This window comes from Hyperoodon ampullatus (genome assembly GCF_949752795.1).
Source record: "Hyperoodon ampullatus genome assembly, chromosome: X".
Lineage (NCBI taxonomy): Eukaryota > Metazoa > Chordata > Mammalia > Artiodactyla > Ziphiidae > Hyperoodon > Hyperoodon ampullatus.
In genome coordinates this window covers 116,097,640-116,122,620 of record NC_136913.1, presented here as the reverse complement: position 1 = coordinate 116,122,620, position 24,981 = coordinate 116,097,640, and the positions used below count along the sequence as shown (strand labels likewise).

The following is a 24,981-nucleotide window of genomic DNA, read 5'->3' as shown; positions in this document are numbered from 1 at the left end:
GATGTAAAGAGATACATCATGCAAACATTAATAAAAAGAAAGCATGAGTGTCTATATTAATATCAGATAAGCTTCAGAGCAAAGAAAATTGCCAGAGACAGAGAGGGACATTATGATATATGATAGTAACATAATGATAAAAGGGTCAATCTGCCAAAAAGACATAGCAATCCTAAATGTGTGTGAGCCAAACAACTGAGCTGTTTTTGAAGCAAAACATGTGAAGCAGAAACTAATAGAACTGAAGGGAGAAATAGACAAATCCACAAGTATAGTTGGAGATTTCAATACCCTTCCCTCAACAATTGATAGAACCCAGCAAAGATATAGAAGAACTCAACATCACCATCAACCAACAAGATCTATTCAACATTTACAGAAGACTCTGCCCAACACCAGCAGAATACAAACTCTTTTAAAGCACCCAAGGCACATATGCCAAGATAGACCATATTCTGAGCCATAAAATAAACCTCAACAAAGTTAGAAGAATTAAAACCATACACAGTGTGTTCTCTAGCCATAATGGAATCAAATTAGAAATCCATAACAGAAAGATAACAGGAAATTTTCCAAACACTTGGAAACTAAACAACATACTTCTAAATAATCCATACATCAAAGAGGAACTCTCAAGAGAAATTAAAAAATACATTGAACTAAATTGAAAATTAAAATACAACATTTACAAATTTGTGAGACACAGCAAAAGCCATGCTGAGGGGGAAATTTATCACACTAAGTTACATACATTAGAAAAGAGGAAATGTCTCGAATCAGTCATCTAAACTCCCACATAAAGAACCTAGAAAAAGAAGAGCAGAATAAACACAAAGCAAGCAAAAGGAAGGAAATCATAAAGAGCAGAAATCAATGAAATTGAAAAGAGGAAAACAATAAAGAAAATCAATGAAACAAAAGCTGTTCCTTTGTAAAGATCCATAGACTTGACAGATCTCTAGCAAAACAGACAAAAGAAAAAGGGAGGAAGCAAATTACCAATATCAGGAACAAAACAGGAGATATCACTACAGATCAGATATCAAAAGGATAATAAGGGAATACCATGAACAACTCTAAACACATAAATTTTAAAACTTAGATGAAATGGACCAATTCCTTGAAAAACACAAACTACCACAACTCACCCAATATAAGTGGAGTCTGCAGCCTTATAACCATTAAGGAAATTAACTCCATAATTTTAAAACTCCCAAGAAAGAAACCTCTAGTTCCAGATGGTTTTGCTGGATAATTTCACCAAATACTTAAAGAAAAAGTAACACCAACTCTACATAATCCCTTCCAGAAAATGGAAGTAGCAGGAACATTTCCGCATTCATTTTATGAAGCTCATATTACCCTGATACCAAAGCCAGATAGAGACAGTACAAGAAAACTACAGACCAGTATTCCTCATGAATATAGATGCAAAAATCCTTAACAAAATATTAGCAAGTAGAATTCAGCAATATAAAAGAATTATACACCATGACCAAGTGGGGTTCATTCCAAGTATACAAGTCTGGTTCAGTATTAAAAACCAACCAATGTAAACCACCATATTAACAGTCTGAAGGAAAAAAATCACATGAGCATATCAATTGATACAGAAAAGGTATTTGACAAAATTCAACATCCATTCATGACAAAATCTCTCAGCAAGCAAGGAATAGAAGGAAACTTCCTTAACTTGCTAAAGAGTATCTACCAAAAAACCCTACAACTAATATTATATTTAAGGGTGAAAAACTGAATGCTTTCACCCTGAGATCAGGTAGAAGGCAAGGATGTCCATTTCCACCATTCTTATTCATCATAGTGCTAGAAGTTCTAGTCGGTAGAATAAGGACAGAAAAGAAAAAACATATAGATTAGAAAGGAAGAAATGAAACTTTTTCTATTTGCAGATGGCATGATGATCTAGATAGATAATCCCAAGGAATCTATGTTTATTTTTTTAATTCATTTTATTCAAGTATAGTTGATTTACAATGTTGTGTTAATTTCTGCTGTACAGCAGTGATTCAGTTATACATATATATACATTATTTCTCATATTCTTTTCCATTTATCACAGGATACTGAATATAGTTCCCTGTGCTATACAGTAGGACCTTGTTTATTCATTCTCTATATAATAGTTTGCATCTGCTAATCCCAAACTCCCAATCCATCCCTCCCCCTTCCTCCTTCCCCTTGGCAACCACAAGTCTGTTCTCTATGTCTGAGAGTCTGTTTTGTAGATAAGTTCCTTTGTGTCATATTTTAGGAATCTATTTTTTAAACTCTTAAAACTAATAAGTGAGTTCAGCAAGGTCTCAAAATAAGCATAAAAATCTATCTTATTTCTATATACTAATAATGAATACATGGACACCAAAATCAAAAATACAATACCATTTATAATTGCTCAAAAAAAGACTTAGATGTATATCTAACAAAATATGCATGACTTGTATGCTGAAAACTACAAAATGCTAATGAAAGAAATCAAAGAAGAGGGGAATTCCCTGGCAGTCCAGTGGTTAGGACTCGGCACTTTCACTTCCAAGGGCCCGGGTTCAATCCCTAATCAGGGAACTAAGATCCCACAAGCTGCACAGCATGGCCAAAAAAAAATTTTTTTTTTAAAAGAAGTCAAAGAAGATCTAAATAAATGGAAAGGCATACCATGTTCCTGGTTATGAAGACACAACATAGTAAGTATGTCAATACTCCTTAAATTGATATACAGGTTGATAGTTCCTAATCAAAGTCCCAGCAAGACTTTTGGAGAATTTTATCTAAACTTTATACACAAAGTCAAAGGAATTAGAATAGCTAAAACAGTTTTGAAAAATAATAAAGTGGGAGGAATCGGTTGGCCTTACGATGTATCTACACTAATCAAGACTGTGGAAAAAGAAAAAAAAAGAAAGAAAAAAAGGACTTCCCTTGTGGTCCAGTGGTTAAGACTCCACGCTTCCAGTGCAGGGGGCACGGGTTTGATCCCTGGTCAGGGAAGTTCTGCATGCCACGTGGTGCGGCCAAAAAAGAAAAAAAAAAAGACTGTGGTATTGGCAGAAGGATAGGCAGATAGACCAATAGAACTGAATAGAATCCAGAATACACTCACATAAATATACTCAACTGATTTTTTTAAAGTATAAATGCAATTCAATGAAGGAAAGATGGCCTTTTCAACAAATGGTGCCGGAGAAATTGGACATCCATAGGCAAAAAAAGAACCTTGTATTAGAGTTCTTCAGAGAAACATAACCAATAGAGTGTGTGTGTGTAGAGAGACAGTGTGTATATAGAAAGAATGTGTGTGTATATATATATGTATATATATATATGTGTGTGTGTGTGTGTGTGTGTGTGTATGTGTGTGTGTGTGTGTATACATATATCCAATTTCTCCAGCACCATTTATTGAAAAGGCTATCCACCTTTCCTTCTTTGAATTCCATTTGTATTTTAAATATATACAGAGAGAAAGAGAGATGTTTATTTTAAGAAACTGGCTCATGTGATTGTGGATGCTGGCAAGTCCAAATCTACAAGTCAGGCCAGCAGGCTGGAGACCCAGGGAAGAGTTGATATTGCAGCTCTAATCTGAAGGTAGTCTTCTAGAAAACTCCCTCTTCCTTGGGGGAGGTTAATCTTTCTCTTAAGGCCTTCAACTGATTGGATGAGGCCCACCTATATTATGGAGGGTAATCTGCCTTAAAGTCTACTGAATTAAATGTTAATCTTCTCTAAAAATAAAAAATACCCTTACAGCAACATTCAGCTGTGTTTCATCAAATATCTGGGCACCACGGCCTAGCCAAGTTGACACATAAAATTAATCATCACAAACCTCATCCTAAGTCTCATAACTTATACAGAAATTAAGTCAAAATGGATCATGAACTTAAAACTATAAAATTTTTAAAAATAGGAGAAAATCTTCAGGACCTAGGACTAGGGAAAAAGTCCTTAGGCTTGACACCAAAAGCACAATACAGAAAAGGAAAAATCAATAAATTGAACCTGATCAAAATTTTAAACTTCTGCTCTATGAAAGGCCCTGTTAAGAGGATGAAAAGACAACCTACAAAGTGGGAGAAAATATTTGCAAACCACACATCTGACAAACGACTCACATCTAGGATATATGATGAAATTTTTTAAAACAGTTAAGAAAACAGACAATCCAATCAGAAAATGGGTAAAGGACATAAAGATACATTTCACCAAAGAGGAAATACAGATGGTAAATACACAAAAGGATGTTCACCGTCATTAACTATTAGGGAAATGCAAACTTAGGCCACAATGAGATGTTACTACACACCTATTAGAACAGTTGAGATAAAAAATAGTGACAATACCAAATGCTGGCGAGAATGTGGAAAAACCAGAACTCTCAGACATTACGGGTGGGAATATGAAATGCTGCGGCCACTCTGGAAAACAGTTTGGCAGTTTCTTATAAAACTAAACATGCAATTACCATAGGACCCAACAATCACTCCTGGGTATTTATCCTAGAGAAATGAAAACTAATGTCCCCTACAAAGTACATGAATGTACTTTGTACATGAATGTATTTTGTACATGAATGTTTATAGCAGCTTTACTTGCAATAGCCCCAAATCGAAAACAACCAAAACGTCCCTCTATAGGTGAATAGTGAAGCAAACTGTGGGTATGATGAAAAGAAATGGACAACAACTTGGATGGACCTCAAGGGTATTATCCTGAGTGGCAAAAATTGTTTGCACCAAGATCTCCACCCCTCGCTCCCCATTCCCCCTACCCCACCACCCCTAATTGCAAACATTCTAGGTTCAGTTCCCTAGGATTCGAAAGACAAATTGACAAAAAGCACCACAGGTGATTTCAATTTTGTGGCAGTGTATGAGGAGTGGCAGTCTCTAAAGCAATGTTTCTTAAATATTATCATTACTATCCCACATCTACAAGACACACACACTTGAGCACACACACACACATATCCTAGATGTCGGGCTTTTCATGCTATGGGATTCCGGCCTCTATTGACTCATTTTCAAAGATGAAAGATAGAGACCCACCTGAGCTGTACTCAGATGAGGGGAGAAGGTGATGGCTGATGGCAGCGTAGGGGAAAGAGTAGCAGGGAAGAGAGGAAGATAAACCTGATAAGAGTTGCAGAGAGAGGCTTGTGCTGACCTGTGCTGCAGTTCTGTAGCTTTGGTCTTGGCCATTCTGTTGACATGTGCTCACTATCTCCCCATCTGCAGCCCCAGTTCAGAGTCTGAGAACTGGTGTGGAAATGGACCTTCTTCAGGGAGGCCTTCAGCCAGACCCCAAGACTAGGTTAGATCCTTGCATTATACACTCTCACAGCGCTTGAATCTGACCTTGGTATCATTTATCACAATTTTAGCTACACGTTTTTGAGATTAACTATTGAATGTTAAATAATGATGCATGAGTTTATCTATTTAACATGTCTCCCACTTGGGACTGTAAACTCTATGAATGTAGGAACCCTGTCTTAGTTCACGTTCATATATTGCCAAGCATCTAACACACTGCTGGTCCAAAGAAGGTGCTCGGTACATATTTGTTGGATGAATGGAAGGGGGAAGGTAGCAAGATCCTGATTGAATTAAATATAGTTACTGAAAATCATATTAAGGAAAATAAATTTTGATTTGTATTTATTTTCTCTATTATGAAAATAGGAAAAACATTACTTATCCCACTTATCACATTGGATAAGACTGAATGGAAATGGAGATACTCTGGAATAAAGAGCACTTGTTCAAGTCCATGGGCTAATGGTAATAAAGCACTGGCTTCCTACCCATTGAGTTTGGGGGGCCCATTGTACATTCTTTTCATGGAATCCAGGCCCTGTAGGTGCTATGCATGAAAATGTGTCCATCTCTAGGGGGTTTCTTTCCACCCACCAAGGATCCCTCCAAATCACCCAGAAGAGCCCAGGGGTTGATGGAACCATGTGCTAGGTTAGAGTGCCTGCCCAGGCTAAATAAGGACAGGCAGGGATCAAAAATTATGGTTTCTATTACCTTTGTTTATTTCCCCCGCAGGAATAACTGAGTTGAGTTGAGCGAGCACAAAAGGTTTGAGAAAAGAGTCTCCTTTAGACTTTGACCTTAGAACCCAAATACTGTTTCCCATGCTTCTCCAGGTTTTCCATTCCCTGTCACTCACATGGGACCCCCCTCCCCACCAGTCAGCAAGGAAGCCAGGTTTTTCCAGTGGGAGGAATTGGAAGGGGGTGCAGATGTTCCATGTCAGTACATTTCAGGGACAAGTCCAACCTGTTTAGCCTTTAACACACAAGCTTGCCTTTTCTTCTCAATATACCATGATCCAGCCCCAGGCCACCCAGGCTCCCCCCAACCCCCAGTCCCTTAGGGGAAACCAGGTCCTTGCTGGCTGAGTTCCACATGCAATTCCCAAGTTACAATGAACACTGCACTCCTCAGGGCCACTTGACACCAGAGCAGTTGCTCAACCCTCCCTGGTTCCCACGCCTGTAGGGCTGGAATTATCTTGGTTCCCTGGGCCCCCGAGTAAGTCAACTTTTTCCCAAGGTGCCCTTCTGCTTTCTACTGCTCTTCATTGAATTCATCCCGAGTTTCTCCTCCCTTCCTCCAACCTGAGCTTTCTGCGTCCTGAGTATTCTCCTCTTGCCCATCATACTCTAGTCAGACCATTTTCTCACAATGGCTTCCCCCAACACCTGGCCCAGGCCCATGTCCACTCCGCTCTTGTTTGGTTTCAGGAGTGGTCCTTTACCCACCAGCAACTGGCAATCACCAAACACCCACAGGTTCCTGAGATCACCTCGGTCTTCACTGAAAAGAGGGTCTAATTCCAGTACCCACAGAACAGGGGAGATGGTTATAGAAAAAAACAGGCAAGATACAGATATTACTGAGTTTTCCAATTGAGAGTCGTTTTCAGCAAAACAGCTCAAACTGGGAATGGTTAATCAAATCATAATCCATGAAAATCTGCTCAAGTGCATTTTACAACACTTTCCTAGGAGCCTACTTTTTGTATATGAACCTTATTCAAAGTTCTCTGAGGATACAAGTACCAGAACCTTATACATTGGGCTTTTTTCTAGGCTTGACCCCATTTTTTAAGCAGGGGAAAATGGTACCAGTTCATAAAACCAAGAAATGTGTTGGCAGTTGATTTATTCTGCATGAAACTTGCTTCTTTTTCTAGCTTGGAGGTTAAGAAGGGGAAAGGGAAGGACAACCACATTGATACTAATGCCTGTCGCCTTCCCCACCCCGCCTGCCACCTTGAAACCTACCGGGTCTCCTAAATAAGCTGGCGTGCCAGGCAGAGGCCATCGCAAGTAGCACATGAATGAAGTGAGAGAGAAAGGAAACTTGGGAAGGCTCAGAAAGCCCTAAGTGTGGTGCCGGGCATATCGTTAGTGCTGAGTAAATGTTAGGGGTACTGAAGAGAGAGAAATGGAGACAGAGCCAGTGGTCAGATGACCTTGGATTCTACTGGAAAGAAGGGGCCTGGCAGCCAGTGTCTCTCTCCTTGCCCTGCCACTCTGCCTTTCCAGCCCAGCTCAAAGCTTGCTTCGTGGCCCCTCAGGTTGAACAGCTGAGACTTTGTTCCCAGACTCAGGTCTGCCGTCCTGCACACCTGGGTGGAACGTCGCTCTCGCCTTCCTGCAGTTACCGAATCGCTTTAAGAGAAATGCTGTACATTTTTTCAAAGGGAGCCTGCGCTTATATTTGCTTACGGTGAATTTTAAAATTTAGAAGATGATGAGTTGTTTACCAAATAAATACGTCTGTTTGCATCCATTTGTCATCCCCTCCCTGGCAGATGCCTCCCCGTCTCCTGTGGGCTCCAGAAGCAGGGCGGGCAGTGGCGTATGAAAATGTGAGTCGTTGGTCTTCTTGGACCCAAAAATTATTTACAGAGTGCAGGATTTACAGTCAGGAAGGATTTTTTTTTTACAGAAATGGGCAAATCCTAGATACTCTCTATGTATACAAACCTCCTTTCCAACAGTTATGAAAGGACATTTTAAACTTTAAATGAGAGCCCTGTTGACGGTACATTCTCAACACTAAGTTCCATCCAAACATCGGGTTGAGGGGAAAGAGGTCACATAAGAATTGCCACCTTTGGGTCCTGAAATCTCCCCAATAATGCTGCGACTCCGGAAGTAGGCAAGGGTCCTTGTTACGGCCCTGGCTCACTTCCCCACTGCTGTGCATCTCATGTCAAAGCATAAGCTGGGGGCTTCCATGGTGGCGCAGTGGTTGAGAGTCCGCCTGCCGATGCAGGGGACACGGGTTCGTGCCCCAGTCCGGGAAGATCCCGTATGCCGCGGAGTGGCTGGGCCCGTGAGCCGTGGCCGCTGAGACTGCGTGTCCAGAGCCTGTGCTCTGCAACAGGAGAGGCCACAACAGTGAGAGGCCCGCGAACCGCGAAAAAAAAAAAAAAAAGCATAAGCTGGTAACATACACCGAGGGATAGAATTTGACCCAGAGTCAGGTCAGCTTGAACAGTTCTGCACAGAAGTCCAGCTTTAAATCTCCCCTCCGTGGAAGCAGTCCCCTCCTGCAGCTGCTCTCTCCCAGCTGCCCAGCCAGCTGCCATCAGGCCAAAATTACCTCCACCTCGGGGTCCCCTCCACACACTCCCTGTGGCTCATATACTGACCCATTGGCTGGAATTGCCCACATTGGAAGTCAGTTCTGGTTTTCACCAATATTTTTTTTTAACGATAAAAGGGCAACTTAGTGACACCCCTCACTCTCAGCATGTTTGGAATGAGATAATACAAAAGCTTGCTGAGTCAGGCCCTAAGAACCAAACTGAGCCGGAGATGATGTGAATGTGGAACCAATCAAAAGTTTCATGGGTTAGAAAGGCCTGGCTTAATGGTTCTCTTTAAAACATTTTTTTAATTTTCAATCACATCATGTAGGGTAGAATCCTCACACGCTTTTTCCAGTTGGTGGCGGGGTTTTTTTGTTTTTTGGGGTTTTTTTGAGATGTTAGGCCTGGTTGTATGTGTCATTGGCAGAATTTGTGGGCGATAGGAGACTGGGTGTGACATTGAGGTTGGGACTCACAGGGGGCAAGAGGTCAAGAATCAAGGCTTCAGGATCTGAATCATTGTTGCTTCTGTGGTGAGAGGTTGTCACCCAGGCAATTAAGTGTATATTAATTTTCCAGCAATGTAGTTTGAAAATCAGCACATCAAATAAAATATTTCACACCCAGGAAAAGCCAAATGCACATTCCTGCATGTGTGTCCTTAAGTGGGATTTTTATGGAAGGAAACCTTATTTGAAACACATGTCAGAACAGAAGTTGAGCTTATGAAAGGCACTGAGAAACCATGGCACAGAAGGTTTTAAGGCGTTGCCTGTAAAAAGCATAATCCTCCGCCTCAGTGCCTTCCACGGTACGGCACTCATGTTCGGTGCTCGCGTTGATCCACCTGTGTGTACAGGTGTCCTCACTCATTTGCGCGTCGCTCACGGCAAAACCTGGTAGTCACATTGCTTGCATGTGTGAAATGAGAATTGGAAGTGGCTAGGGGATCTGACATCTGGCCCCCCACCTGCTCAGCCTCAGGACAAGAAGGGAATCTCAAAATGATGGATGGGATTCTATCTGGACATCCCTGGAGGAGCTTCCTGAGACCAGCATTGGAATGAAGCTGTTTTCTGTCCACAGCTGAGAGATTCAGGTGCTCTGAACCCAAAGTGGGGAGCCCCGATCCACCCCCAAGCTTCTGTCTGGGTGTCTTGGAGGGGGCGTGGCAGGTATTGCACATAACATGTGCACAAGGGAGGAGAAGATTGGGGTTGGCCACAGTCTCCGGCCTGGGGAGGCCCCGTGATAGAGAGCTGTTGCGGATGCATCGTCAGGAAAAGCTTGCCACGACTCTCATTTCTGTCTCTGCCTTCCCGGATGCCTGCCCGCCGCCTCTCTTTTTTCATTCATTTGTACATACATTCCTCAAGTATTTACCGAACACCTATTTCAGGCATAAGCCTGGGCTAGCCAGGGCAGGAGTATACAGAAGACGCTTGTTTTCTCCTCTCCCTCTCAATGGGTCTTCTCTCCTTCTCTCTCTTCCCATAATTCAGTGGTAACAGGGTGGATGGAGGAATATCCAAAATTCATCCCTGTAGGAGACATCCGCGCCAGGAATTTCCGGCAACCCCCCGGGGAGAGTGGCAGATTGATGGGAGTCTAGTTGAGACTCACAAGGGGGTGGAGGGAGGTGGGGATGGAGGGAGGTGGGAGTGGAAAGAAGCCCACAGCCAGGCTGTCTGCCCAAGCCTAGCCTATAGGTCCCATTTATCGGGCAATTGCTCTGTGCCATGCCCTGGATGTGCCATTTCTCATACCTCATTCAACCCTCCAACCCAAGAGGTAGTTACTATACCTGGCCCTGTTTTTTTTTATGAGGAAACTGAGGCCAGGAGGGGGAAGTGACTTACCCAAAGTCACCCAGCTAGGAAGCGACAGAGCCCTAGTTCAAGCTTAGGTCTATCTCCAATGCCCAGGCATTAAAAGAAATCAGAATGTGGTTTAGACATCAGCATGAACATAGATTAGGAGCTTCTAAAAGTTGCTATGAGCCCTGTTTAATTGAGTGCACAGTTTGAGTTTCTGTATTCAAGAATCATGATTTTAGGGAATTCCCTGGCAGTCCAGTGGTTAAGACCCGGGGCTTTCACTGCTGTGGATGCCAGTTCGATCCCTGCTCAGGGAACTAAGATCCCTGCTCAGGGGACTAAGATCCCTGCATGGTGCAGCCAAAAAAAAAGAGAATGATTTTAATAATAGCTACCATTTACTGAGCACTTACATGTCAGGAAATATACTAAACAGTTTTACATTCAAGGTCTCATTAAATCCTCACAACAACCCTACGAAGTATTATTATTGTTGTTGTTGTTACTTTCCTTATTTTATAAATGAGGAAAGCGATGCTTAGAAAGTGACATGCCCAGGGTTGCCCAGCATGTAAAAACAGAGTACAGTTTTATTCCAGGTCTCTCTAACACATCAAAGCCACTCAGCCACTAGACTATCCTCCCTTAAGCCCTCCATGGCCTTATTTTGAAAAGTCTTTCCTCAGACTTTCTTCTCACCCGTTTTCTGTCCATATGTGTCTCCATATAAAGCTCGCCCATTTCTGTCCTGTAAGATGAGCTAAGTCACTGTCTCCTCCATAATCTCCTCCCCAAGACCACTTCTTATCCCCAATATCCAATTAGCCTAGAAATCCCAAGGACGTGTCCATATCGGGGGAGTCATAACCAGAAGATTTCTGGCACCAAATTTCTAGTCACATTTACAGGCTTGTGGAATCTTAAGAAGACAAAGTAAAACCATAAATTCTTGTATTTAGAAATAACAAATGCTACTTACAACTTGATTTTTTTGAAAAAAAAAATGCCTCCCAGGTTGACAATCTCCCACCAGCAAGACCTCTCAAAGGAAGGGAAAAATCCTCTTTCCTGACAATCAGTTTATTTTATAAACAATGATAAGGTGACCCTTTTGAAAGTGTTGCTTAATTAGAGACTCAGAATTTAAACATACATTCCTAGTGAGGGATGAGTCCCAAATGACCATATCCCTTGAGAAGGACAATCCTTCATATTTCTTTAATCAGCCCCTTCCCCCTCGTTCTGTAGCACAAACGCCAGGGCAGCTGCCATTTTGGGCCGAGAGTTTCTCTTTCCATTTTCCAAGGAAGCAGAGAGCAAGGATTGTCTCCCTTATCTCCCAATCCCCTGTATGGGGTCATGCCCTTTGAGGACTTATTCTATTTCAGCCTCTACCTCTAGGCAGTCAGAAAAAAATGACTCTGAACCCCCTGGAGAATGAGCACCTGCTTCAGTGACTGTCCCAATGTGAACACGCTAATCCCCGGGTTTAGGAGAGGTTTGCCTTCCACACAAAATGGTCAGGCCCTTCTGATGGGTCAGCCCTGCTGGGTTTCATAGCCCAGTCTTGATTTCTAACAGGTGAGGGCCACAGTTGTTCAACTCTTATTATGAGCCAGTGCATGGCTCAAACACTATGAGATTCTTCATGAGGCGTCTGAGGGAATGCCAGATGGTATTATTGGGGGAAATCAGCTCAGTTCCTTTCTCCAGCATCCAGAGATAGTGGCTTTGACCAGGAACCAAGGGCACCCCAGCCCCGCTGATTTCTTTATACTCATCGCGTGGGCTTCTTTTAAAGTGAGTACTGAAATGTTTGTGAAAACCCAACTTTCTCAGGGCACCGGGGCGGCCCAGCAATAGTTGTTTAGAACATGGAACTAATGTGAAGTCCTTTTCGGATGTCTGCTCCCTCCCCCCCACATCCAAGCCCTGTGTGGAGCTTCACAAACATCCAGGCCTGGTAAAAGAAGCCCAGCATTCCTTTTAAAGACATGATGAAATCAGAAAGAGACACAATCTCTGTCCTTGGGGTGGAATTAGGAACATGTGATTCCCCACTTCTGTAAAAAAATGTAAGAGTTTGAGAATATGTGGTCCCCTTTTTCCAGTCATAGAGATTTTAAGGGTGAGCTTGCAGGCCATTCTTCATAATTTGGGGTTGCCCTATTTGGTGGCTTTGTACAGAAACCATACACAATTCCCTTGTCAAAACAGATGGGGAAGGCCTGAATATACAGCATGTCCTGAGGTGAATTATGCTCTGGGTCAGCATGCAGCTCATGGAATAAATGTATTCCATCAAAATCAGGAATGACTGCTTGCTCTTAAGAAGTCTAAGGTACAAGGAGTGATCAGTGATCTAGAATTATCTTCTCTGAGTGCATCTGAATTTCTGTCTCTCACTTATTGCCTTTTTTTCTCCATTCTTCCTGCTTACAAAGCTATTAATTTCCTTACCTTCCCATCGTCCTAGACTCTGATCCCCATAAACAATCTATGCCTCTTTTTTTAATGTCCTCTTTGTTAAACACCTTCCCTATGTTACTTTCCTAACGTTGGCAGATACTAGAAAGAAAAGTATGGAAACTCCATGAGCACGGCAGATGCTTCCAATCCTATCTTTGCCGCTTTAGCTTTGTGTCTTTAGTGAGTTTCCTAACCTATCTGATCCTCAATTTCTTCTTCTGTAAAACGTGGCTATCACTACGAGTACCTCCCACACAGGGTCGCTGTGAGGATTCAGTGAGATACTGCAAGTAAAGCCACTTAGCCCAACGTCTCAATAAATGTTTGTTTCCTTCCTTCCTTCTTAAGAGGAATTTCAGTTTCTACACCAGGCAGCTGCCTCTGATGAGCAGCCTTGTCTAATGGGTGGACTCGGTTTCTGTCTTTGTTCCCATAACTTAGGAGTAGAAAGAAAGCTTTGAAAAGTGACAGGGGAAGCACAAATGACGCGCTCAGCTGCTGTCGAACTGGGTCTGCCCTCTCCAGCCTGTGAATACTCCATTCTTCCTCTTGTCTTTTTCAAATCTCGGGCTATTCTGGAAGGTTCCGTCCCTGCCCCTCACTGCCATTTGCCACCTTAGAGCTACTCTCAGCTTTTTCAGCTGTGGGAAGTTGCTCCCAGAGCCCCTCTGTACTTTTGGTTTGCTCAGCTCCCTTGGCTGAGTTTGAGAGTCAATTCTGCCCCTCTCCTAAATAACCTGGCCGCCAGCACTAATGCAGACTTCACCATGTATCTTGGAGCGGTAGTCCATAGGTCAAACCACTTCAGGGCTTTCCTTCCTTTCCACAGTGATGTGTTCACCATAATATCTTACAATTTTGTATCTGGTGTAAAGGGGGAGAGAAGCCAGGCAGACTGCTGGGAAGGCCTGAGGCCCCAAGTCTCTCCGCCCTTCTGGGCCCCCATTTCCACAGCTTTAACATGTGATGTCTGTCTTTGAGGACCTTACAGGATTGCTGAAAGGATCAAGGGAGATAACGGGAGAGAACACACTCTATGGGAGGGGTGTCTCTAGACAAAGACTAGATATCCAAGTTAAAGAAAAAATTTGAGATTCATTGCCATACATGACTTATATACGTTGAAACAAACTTTCAAAAATCCTGGGATTCTGCAATTGCTTAGAACATGGCAAAGAAGCATAAACAGAGAAGAAAAGTTGTTCCTACCAGTCCTTTCTAGGTTAAATAGAGAATATTTACACTTTTGAGCACTTGCCCCATAGCTGTGATGCTAGTTCCAAGGAGCAGAGCCCCAGCCTTTTCATCCAGTGCAGGAAGTTTGTAAAGAGAATTCCTAGTGCAGGGCTTTCAGAGATCATGCTGCTTGGAAAGGCCGTGTCAGCCCCCATCACTTAGAGCTGGACAGTAAGCCCCATTCTGAGTATTTATGTCTATATTGTGACTCACCCTCCCTTCTCCCCTGGCACCTTGCCCTTGTCATTGCCATGAATATCAGTAAGCGCCAATCACAACAAAAACCTGGCTTAGGGCTCAGGTCCCCGTGAGGCAATATTGTGTAGTCTCGTATATGTCAAGAAGACTTATATACATAGCTGCATGGGGTGTGTGTGTGTGTGTGTGTGTGTGTGTGTGTGTTCTCTCCTGCCTGTGTTCATAATATATGCGCTCATTATGACCACATTATGATACACAATTATGTCCACATTATGAATTGTGATAATATATTATGAACACATGCATGGGAACACACACACAGCATTCAGTGATAGAGCCTTCAAGACTCTCTAATGTAGCCTCCCACATAGGACAGGAATTCCCTCTCCAGCCATCCTGAAAAGTGACCACCCAGACGCTACCAGAAGGCCTGCAGAGAACCAAAGATGCTTAGTTCTACACCGGACTTCTCTGTTCATTTTTGGACAACTTCTAAAGTTAGGAAAATCTCCCTGATGTTGTTACATTATAATCTCCCTCCCTAACTCCATTCTCCTGCAGGCGTCCAGTACCAGCACCAGCACCCCTTTAGACAGGCTCCTTTCTTTCTAACTTCCTGTCTCCATTTCTGGTTAGTCATCATCTTCCTAATCCCAAATGGATTTAATGTTGTAGCAAGACAGAACATTCATCGTTTCAAGCTCTTATCTCGGGAAGGAGGCATGTGTGTCTGTTCAAGTTGTTGGAAAAACATATTTATTCGTTTCCTAGGGCTGCTGTACAAAGGACCACAAACTGGGTGGTTATTCTGAGAATAACAGAAATGTATTCTCTCACAGTCCTGGAAGCTAGAAGTCCAAGATCAAAGTGTCAGCAGAGACATGCTCTCTCTCTGACGGCTCTAGGAGAGGATCCTTCTTTGCCTCTTCTAGTTTCTGGTGTTTGCTGAAAATCCTTAGCATTCTTTGGCTTGTAAATGTATCACTCCAGTCACATGGTTGTCTTCTCCCTGTGACTTCACATCCTCTTCCCTCTGTGTCCAAATTTCTCCTTTTAGTAAGGGCATCAGTCATATTGGATTAGAGCCCACCCTAATGACCTCATTTTAATTTGATTACCTCTGTAAACACCCTATTTCCAAATACGGTTACATTCTGAGGTACTGGGAGTTAGGAATTCAACATATGAATTTGAGGGGACACAATTTTTTATATATATATATATACACACACACACACACACACACACACACACACACACACACATATATATATCCAAATGATGTAAGTTCAGAGGCTCGACCCTTGAATACAATTTCAGAAAAGAGTCCTTTATTCTTTGTTAAGGGGAAGATAGATTGCCAGGGAGGACAGGCCCTCCTCTTTTTATTGTTAATATATATTTTAATAGTATTATATATCACATATGTATATATTATCAGATATAATAATAGGTCAGCCTTTTATATTTATTTTTAACATTATTTATATGCTATATATTTACTTTTAAACATATATACATTATAATAGGCAGATGATGAACTCATGTTCAACCTATTATGTATCATTTTAACAAAATACTAATTGCATGGAGAAGGTACCAAGCCAATGCTCTGCCCAAGTATTTTGATATTGCTAAGATAAGGACCTATCACACCCAAAGTCAAACTTTTGTTATATAAAAGGTACAGATGGCAGAAATGGAGAGTGATATCCGCCAGTGAAATACAATAGCATACGTGGAGATGGGGTCAACTTCAAAGCATTTTGGGGGGCACTCAGGCTGGGGGATGCTGAAACAAAACCTGGAGTTGGCCTGGATCTCTCTCAGTCTGGAGTTGGCAGAGTGGATTGGGCAAGCCTGGCCCAGGGTGAGCCAAGCGTCAATTTGCACTGGGGGAGATTTAACCCATCTTGCTTCCAATTTCCCAGGAACCTCTGGTGTTTTCTGATTTGTGCCTCTGTGCTTGGAACTGGTAGTGAACGTGTAGATGTGCTCTGAGGAGGAACAGACATCCAGCCCGCGGTCTGGTTCCTCCTTGTAGCTAAGGGAATCCATCCACGGGCGACTTCAGGGGGCTGTTGTTGGAAAAACATACTTGCCTCAGTCACCCATTTGCCTCAGTCAACCCAGTGATTCCAGCAAGCCCCTTCTAGGCACCCATGACTCTTCGGTACCTTGTGGACCTGAGACTTCCGGTTCTCAATATGCTGTGTCTCTCAGTTGCCTGGACTTGGGCCATGTGGGCTTAAGAATGTCTTCTCTCCTCCCATGTAAAGCCAGACCAGAGGAGAGTTGCACCTTGTCTGCTGTTTAGAGGTTGACTTCGCTCAGTTACCTGAGGCCATAAGAGTTGGGGTAGCCTGTGAATCTACCGCTAAATCCAGGTGTGCTGACACTGGTTGTGCTTGGTTGCTTGATAGAAGGAAGGAGGATAGTGACCAGGGTTGGGGAGTTAGCGCAAGGAGGACTGGCTCCATCTGGAGTGACTGGCTAGGAGCTAATCGAGAGGGCAGTGGGTACCATTAGGCTGGGCCGACATACAGCCCTTGGCATCAGTGAGGTCAGTAGGCAGGCAGGTGGGTAAGTGGGCAGGACTCTTGACAGGGGCCCTACACTTTCTACCAAGAAAATTTTCACTGCTACCGCAGGCCTTCAACTGGGAGTTTGGGGAAGGAGTGGAGGAGAGATTTAGCCAGTAACTAGATTCAGGCCCTTAGGGACCGGAAAAGAACAGTGGAAGGTGGCAATTTCTAGTGGTTCCTTCATCCTTTTATTCAATAAATATGTACTGAGTACTTACCATGTACCAGACACTATGGTAGATCAGGACACAGCTCCCTAAGGAATTTACAGTCCAAGGATTAAGGGATGGGGAAAAATAGTAAGGATCAGGGCAACAGCAGGAAATAGATTTGGGCTTTCCTTTCTTCTTAGTGTGTGTGTCTATCTATTCGTCCATCTGTCCATCTGTCCATCTGTGTGAGTGTGTGTGTGTGTGTGTGTGTGTGTGAGAGAGAGAGAGAGAGAGAGAGAGAGAGAGAGGGAGAGAGAGAGAGAGAGAACGATTTGCTCTTCCCACAATGTCCTGGCCTCAGAACAATGCCTCTTTACCTATTGCAATATGCAGGCAAGCCTCCCAAATTGTAAGTTCCCTAACAACGACCAACAGCCTTCCTATCAAAGGAATCTTTTCTCCCCCTCAGGAGCCAAGATATGGTGAATGGCCTCAGTCAGGGTGTACACCGATGCACCAAGTGGCCACATTCTGGGTGGGGCATACACAAGGTAGCTTTGGGCTTGGGAGAGCCACAGATTGGTCAAGTCAGGTAAAAATCAGCCAAACAGGCTGTAAAGTCAACTGTGGCTTGATTTGGACTTAAGCCATCCTTCAGCTGTGGCTGTATACATGCACCTCACTTTAAGAAAACCTGTACCCCAAAATCCCAATTTTGAAAGGGAGAGAAGAATGTGCCTGACCATTTTCGAAAGCCATCTTGAGCCCTCATTTATTGACACAGGTGTGTCAAAGCCCTTGAAGGAGTGTCTGATTTAGTCCTCTGCCTTCTGATGGTAACACCCAGAAATCATCTCGGGCGAAGGGGCCTTCCTCTGGTTTGGGCAGCCCTGCGGAGACGACTAATGGGTTAAAAAGGCGGCCGTGCTGCTGCAGATTTGCAAGCTCTGTACAGACACAAACTTACCTTGTCTTTTAAAATGAGAAGGGACTCTGGGGCTTTGTGGCAAAGGGTGTCGTTTTCCGAAAAATCAAACTCAAATAAATTATTAAATTAAAACATAAACTGGATTAGGGGCACACATTGGGGATTTTCCTTACATTTTATGGAAATTATGAAATACATCCCTTCGTTCAACTTTAAAAATTAAACTAATTCAGCTTCTCTGCACGAAAAGGAAGGAGTTCCCATGACCTGATATTTGCCATTTCCACTAAAGTACAGCTTTCTGTATTTATTTGGAAATACTTATGTTCAGTCAGGGTATGGTTTACCCTTGTTGTGTAGCCTGATTATGGTTTGATTTCACATCAGACTCCTCACCTTTTAGTAACCCAATTAATGACCCAGCGAAAACTTCTCTCTCTTACAAGGAGCTTGGATTCTTATTTATTTCGCAACCTTTATTTGTGCAGGAGATGAACCATGACATTTAAACTATGCTTGATAGCTTAACAGATTATAAGAACAAAACCAGATGGCCCAAACAAAAATAATGCTTTGATTGCTTTCAAATTCAATGTCAAAAATTAAAAACAGCTTTCAAGAAGCCTTACCCGGGCTTCCCTGGTGGCGCAGTGGTTGAGAGTCCGCCTGCCGATGCAGGGGACACGGGTTCGTGCCCCGGTCCGGGAAGATCCCACATGCCGCGGAGCGGCTAGGCCCGTGAGCCATGGCTGCTGGGCCTGCGCGTCCAGAGCCTGTGCTCCACAACGGGAGAGGCCACAGCAGTGAGAAGCCCACGTAATGCCAAAAAAAAAAAAAAAAAAAAAAAAAAAAAAAAAGAAGCCTTACCCTTTTTTTTTTCCTGAAATGACTTTGGATCATATATATGTATATAGACTTTTTTCCCCTCCCCCGCAAAACTAAAAGTATATAAACCAAAAATTTAACAGTGATTATTCTGAGATCGGAGAATGTTTCTTCTTTTTTCTTTTCTATATCTCACAATTTTTCTACAGTTTTTTCCTACAATTTTTCTACTGAAAAGCAGGAAAAACAGAAAAAAAACACTTTTAATGATTACTTTTTAGTTTAATTTGAATGAAATCTTTCCTAGGGTTGAGTCAAGGTGTTTTCCTCAGTTGAGAGAATGGACTTTGTTAAGCATTAGCAGTTCATAATTCTTCTTCCTTGCCAAACGATGAATAACGTGTGGTTACTTTAACACCGTGTTTCACTATGTTGGAAAACGAAACCGGGCCCAGATTTCTTTAGAATGAATGTAAATTCTACAAAAGCAGTAATTTAATTTTCTAACTCACTTTAATGTCCCTTCGACATCATTAGTATAATCTCAATCCTCACTTTCTTTGAGAGCAGCGAACCAACTAATTCTTTAAAACTGGGCCTCGATTTTAAAAGGCTCCCAAACCTTGAGATAGTTGGCTGGGCAAAGTCAACATGTGACTATTTGAATTTCTAAACTAAAGGGTCCACAGAGTGTTAGGATTCTTTCTTCTGTTCTTATTTTGTAAAGGAATCTTTATTCCAACTCAGATTCATTTTTCTTCAAATCAGCTGCAAGAGAGTGAACAAACTTTGCTGCAAATCAATGCCCTGACAGTTATATTTCCCTGAGATAATTGCGTACTGCTTTGGAGTTTCCTTTTCCCCTCTGTTTCCTTTTGTTTTGACAACAAGATTCTGGGAAAACAATATACAAATGATAACTATGCTGTCATGAGTATACTGAATTTTAAAAATAAATAACTGTCGACCCCAAAAGCTTCCAGGAGCCTATGGAGTGAATTCTTTTTCCAAACTGTTCTCAAACCAGATGTGGAAATGTTTAGCTAATCCCCTCCCCATTCCCCACGCAAAGAGTTCATATGTGTCTCTAACGACATCAGAGGAGATGAAGAGGCAACAATCTGTCTGCTTTCAAGGAGATTTGTGTTACACGTCTCAACTCACTCACCAACATCACAAAACTAATTTACTTCTCTCTTAAAAAGTCTCTTTTTTTCCCCTGAGATTAAAAATGCTCTGTGTTTAGACCAATATTCAATCTCTTTCTTGTAAGACATTAAGAAATAGAGTTCATATTCCCAGAATGAAACGTTTCATGTTTTGTTTTGTTTTTTTAAACGTAAAGGATGTATTAAGAATTAGGCTTATTAGGGAATTTTTTTAAGGGGAAGGAGGAAAACTTTTAAAAAAACTAATGGAAAATGTATATGCATAAACCACATTTAGAAAAACAGAAAGCTACTGTACTCTGTAGCTGCAAGGAAAGCAAACATTTTGCATCCAGGTGTCATTAGCAGCTCTGGTTTTGCCGGCTTCCCTATAGCTCAGTTCAGGACTGTAGGTACCAATAGCTGAGCCCTGCTTGGCTATACAAATGCATCGAAGTTATGAGCTTTGCAAGGATAATTTGCAATCAAGCCAAAATGAGGCTATGGTAATGCAAACCCTGAGACCTGCTTTCTAACAGCCCAGCTGCCTTTGGGAAGCCCGACAGTAGTCCCAGGGTGAGCGCTCCCTTCTCTGCAGTTATTTCTTCCCCAGTCCTCAACTCCCTCAGCTCCGGGATGCTGGGCTCAGCCCCAACTATGGCTAAAAATACCTCCAGTTTGGCGCAAACTGCACAACCCTCTCTTCTGGCACCCCCTTCCCATCTCTAGCCCCTCAGCCCTCTTTTTCAGAGCCAACCCTCTCCCTCCCCATCCAAGTCCAAGGTCCTATTCTGCCAACACATCTCAGCTGGATGTTAGAAAAGCCAACTGATTTGATGAGTTTACACTGTGTTGTGAATGACTTATAACCATCCCTCAACACACACCCCCACACACACACCCACACACACCCTCTACCTTTCCCTGGGAATTGCCAGGCAGCAGGGAAGGGAGGCTGCCCAGTTCTGATGACCTGTGCTCAGCAAAAGGGAGCAACTCCCCAAGAGTGGCCTTGAGCTAGGAGTTAGCAAGCTCATTAGCAAGTGCATTCTGCTCTCCCCTGGTCTCCCAACTCCTCCCTCCCACCTTAGAGATGCACTCTTAAACATGGGTCCCACTGACTTCATTTTTCAGTTTTATCTGAGCTCAAAGGTATGTTGTCACACACGCTTATTGCTCCAATCTTGTGGCAATCTCTCCCTGGCTACAAGAAAATCAGAGGGAACCGATTCTGTACTGAGTTTGGAGATTTGTGCTACATAAACCCCCAAATTCAGTGATGTTACTAACGCCCTTCCTTCAAGACTGATTCAGGGCTTCCCTTCCCTGGTGGCACAGTGGTTAAGAATCTGTCTGCCAACGTAGGGGACACGGGTTCGAGCCCTGGTCTGGGAAGATCCCACATGCCGCAGAGCAACTAAGCCCGTGAGGCACAACTACTGAGCCTGCACGTCTAGAGCCTGTGCTCCGCAACAAGAGAAGCCACCACAATGAGAAGCCCGCGCACCGCGATGAAGAGTAGCCCCCGCACAGAAACAAAAACCCAACACGGCCAAAACTAACTAACTAAATAAATTTATAAAAAAAAAAGAAAAAGACTGATTCAGTGCAATGTAATTCAAAAAGTGGTGTGGGGTGGGAGTGAAGTGGTCTAAAATGATTCGTTGGGTGACAACTGTAATGTTTCTCAGAGAATTTGGGCTTTTTATAATTCTCTTTGGATTAACCATGAGAAGGAGGAGGAGGGACAATAGGAAAGATGCCCAAGGGGTGGAGAGGAAGTAGACGGCTAACTCCCTGCACAGGAGCACACCCTTAAACTTGGTGTCAGTTCTGGGGTTTGAACAGCAAAATTGGAGTGGAAGGATTGTTTTCCTGACCTATTCCAGGAACTACTTAAAGGGGAGGTTTTTGTTCAGGGCAAATAGGTCCAGGCTGTGAGGTCCAGGCTGTGAGATCATGTGAAGGAAGGAGGAAAGAGGGAGAGAGGGGGAGAGACAAGCACTCCTAAAGCAAGCTCAGGGCAAGGTGGTCTTCCTGAGACCAAGGCAATAGTGCAGCAGTGATGGAGTGATGACCTCAGCTTCCAGAAGGAACCTCAGCAAATATGCATCATTCCAGAGCAAGTGCTTTGTTTATTTAACTGTTGAGTCATTATCCAAGACCAGCTGGCATCCGAATTAACTCGGTTTTTGTTGTTGTTGTCGTCATCATCGTATTTTGTTTGTTTGGTTTTTTGGAGGGGTAAGAGGGCTGGGTTTTTCGGTTTGTTGCTGCTGCTGCTGTTCTTCTGTTATGTTATGTTTTTTTTTTTTTTTTTGCTTCGTGAAAAACAAAAAAGCAGTCCTAAGAGAGCCATTTCAGAACAAAGAGGCCAGGAAGGAGATGGGTAGACCTCTTAGGCTTCTCTTTACACCTCAACATCCCCAAGAGAATGAGGAGTCAGTAAGGAGAGAGGGAGAGACAGGGGTAACAACCAGATCAAGTGCTGATGTGAAAACAAAGCGCTTCATCCAGGCCACTGCACCTGGCTAGTGGGCTCCTCTGCCATGGTTTCCATTAAAGAATGCAGCAGGGCTTCCCTGGTGGCGCAGTGGTTGAGAGTCCGCCTGCCGATGCAAGGGACACGGGTTCCTGCCCCGGTCCGGGAAGATCCCACATGCCGCGGAGCGGCTGGGCCCGTGAGCCATGGCCGCTGGGCCTGCGTGTCCGGAGCCTGTGCTCCGCAACGGGAGAGGCCACAACAGTGAGAGGCCCACGTACCGCAAAAAAAAAAAAAAAAAAAAAAAAAGAATGCAGCAAATTCATCAGTATCAGAGGAAGAGAAAGAGCTACATTTTTGCAACTGAGGAAGAGGGGAGGAAAGAACTGTCTTGGGATGCTTTTTATTTAGCACAGTGCTGGGCACAGAGTAGACGCTCGATAAATATTAGTCAAAGAATGAATTCATTTATGCAGGGATTACTTAATTCAGCAGGGAACAAGAGTAAAACCCTGCATAGACATTTCCTTTGAAATTTTAGGCACTTTTCTATTTGATTTATTTCACTTTCACTTTTAAAATGAAAACTGAGTTGAACAATATTTGATGATATTCCTCTTCCCCTTCTGAAACTGTTTTAGACACTTGTTCTTAGCATGACTCTTTTTTTCTCCATACTGCTCTGTCACTCTGCAATTTTGCTATTTTGCAAGGTCATAATGGCTGTTGGTCATAATGGCTTATGATGCTACCGCTGGCATTTATGAAGCATTCATTTGATCATTTTAAGTGAGCCACTTGGCAAAATTTCAATATTTGGATGTCAGGAATAAACCACAATGTCTTGTTAGGTTTTCATTTAATTAAATCTGTTGTTAACCAAAAGAAGAAGGTAATAGAGAAGGGTTCATTAGTATGGTCTATGGGAGGACACTGGGGCCTTCAGGAGGAAAGTGCTGTCAGCTTGAATTAAACTGTTATCTCCTGTCACCTTATTTAATGTTTGGCATGCAAACTGTTTTGTTTTCTTTTTGGCTGGGGTTGCACACAAAGGAATGCTACTCCTGATCAGCATAGACTCTCATTCTGTATGTGAGGGATTTGTGTTTTATACCAAAACAATATGGTAAAGTCACTTAAAGAAGCCATTGTAGTCATCTAGAAACATGTGAGTTCCAACAATGACATCAAAATTCAGTTCTCTTTCACAGGGATCTTTTCCTTTGCTTTTTATTCTTTTTTTTCAGTTTTATTGAGGTATAATTGACAAGTAAAATTGGAAGGGATTTAAATTATACAGCGTGCTGATTTGACATACGTTTATATTGTGAAAAAATTTCCCCCATCAAGTTAATTAACACATCCCTCACTTCACATGTTTACCTTTTTTCTTTTTAGTGAGAACATTTGTTCTACCCTCTTTGCTTCTTTTTTTTAATGCTTTAGGAATGGTCTTTTGTTTTTATAAAAATGATCGTGTTTGAACTTTCAATAGGAAATAAGACGGTTTTCCTTTTGTGTTTCTTTGTGCTCTAGAACTCCTCACCAGACAGCTTCCTGTTTCCTGAGAGTCATTACCTGATCCGCTACCGGGATGAAAGTTTTCAACTTGATAGGAGGGCTAGTCTTCCTCACCTCTGTATTTTCGGCCTGTTCCGGACAAAATCCGATGACTGCACTGTGCTCCATAGACTGGTTCATGGTCACCGTACACCCCTTCATGTTGAACAATGACGTATATGTGCACTTTCATGAGTTACACTTGGGACTGGGTTGCCCTGCCAACCATGTTCAGCCCTATGCCTACCAGTTCACCTACTGTGTGACGGAATGTGGCATCAGGGTCAAGGCTGTCTCTCAGGACATGGTTCTCTACGACACTGAGCTGCACTATGCTTCCAAGCGTACATCGTCTAAGTACGTGATCCCAGTGTCCTGCACTGCCCCCAAACGTTCCCCGTGGCTCACAATGCCCTACTCCAGGACAGTAGCCAGCGAGGGAGCCATCACAACCCGGGATGGTGAGACATGCTATGAGGTGTTCACCTTGTCATGGTCCAGCCAAAGGCCCAACTGTGATTGTCCGCCTTGTGTCTTCAATGAGGAAGGGAAGACCCAGGGCCCACATCACCAAGCAGAGGCTCAGGAGGCCCATCCCGTGCAGTTTTCTTCCTTTGTTAATACTTCTGAGAACTGGTCTCTTTGCCTGGATGATCAGATTGCATCCTTGTGATCCCTAGGCTTGGGGTCTCCAGCTGATGCTCGTTCTACAATTGTTATATAATATTTACTAATATCAGACAAATAAGTGCTCTTGTGGCCTTCTTATGCGTGCTTTTGAGAAAGAGCAGCCCGTGGTAATTTCATGAACAAAGCTTTTTTCTATTTCTGTATCTTTTTTTCCCCCTTTTTTGGCCGTGCCACCCGGCATGTGGGATCTTAGTTCCCCGACCAAGGATCGAACCCGCACCCCCTGCAGTGGAAGCTCGGAGTCTGAACCACTG

The 24,981-nt window shown here is 43.0% G+C and overlaps 1 protein-coding gene across 1 annotated transcript; it reads left to right on the top strand.

Moving 5' to 3' along the window:
• Window positions 1-24,071: 24,071 nt before the first annotated feature.
• Window positions 24,072-24,710, top strand: PLAC1 (placenta enriched 1; the record flags this gene model as incomplete). Its single annotated transcript, XM_079728118.1, has 1 exon — window positions 24,072-24,710. One exon carries the CDS (start codon window positions 24,072-24,074, stop codon window positions 24,708-24,710), a length of 639 nt encoding a protein of 212 aa, XP_079584244.1.
• Between the last annotated feature and the right edge of the window lie 271 nt (window positions 24,711-24,981).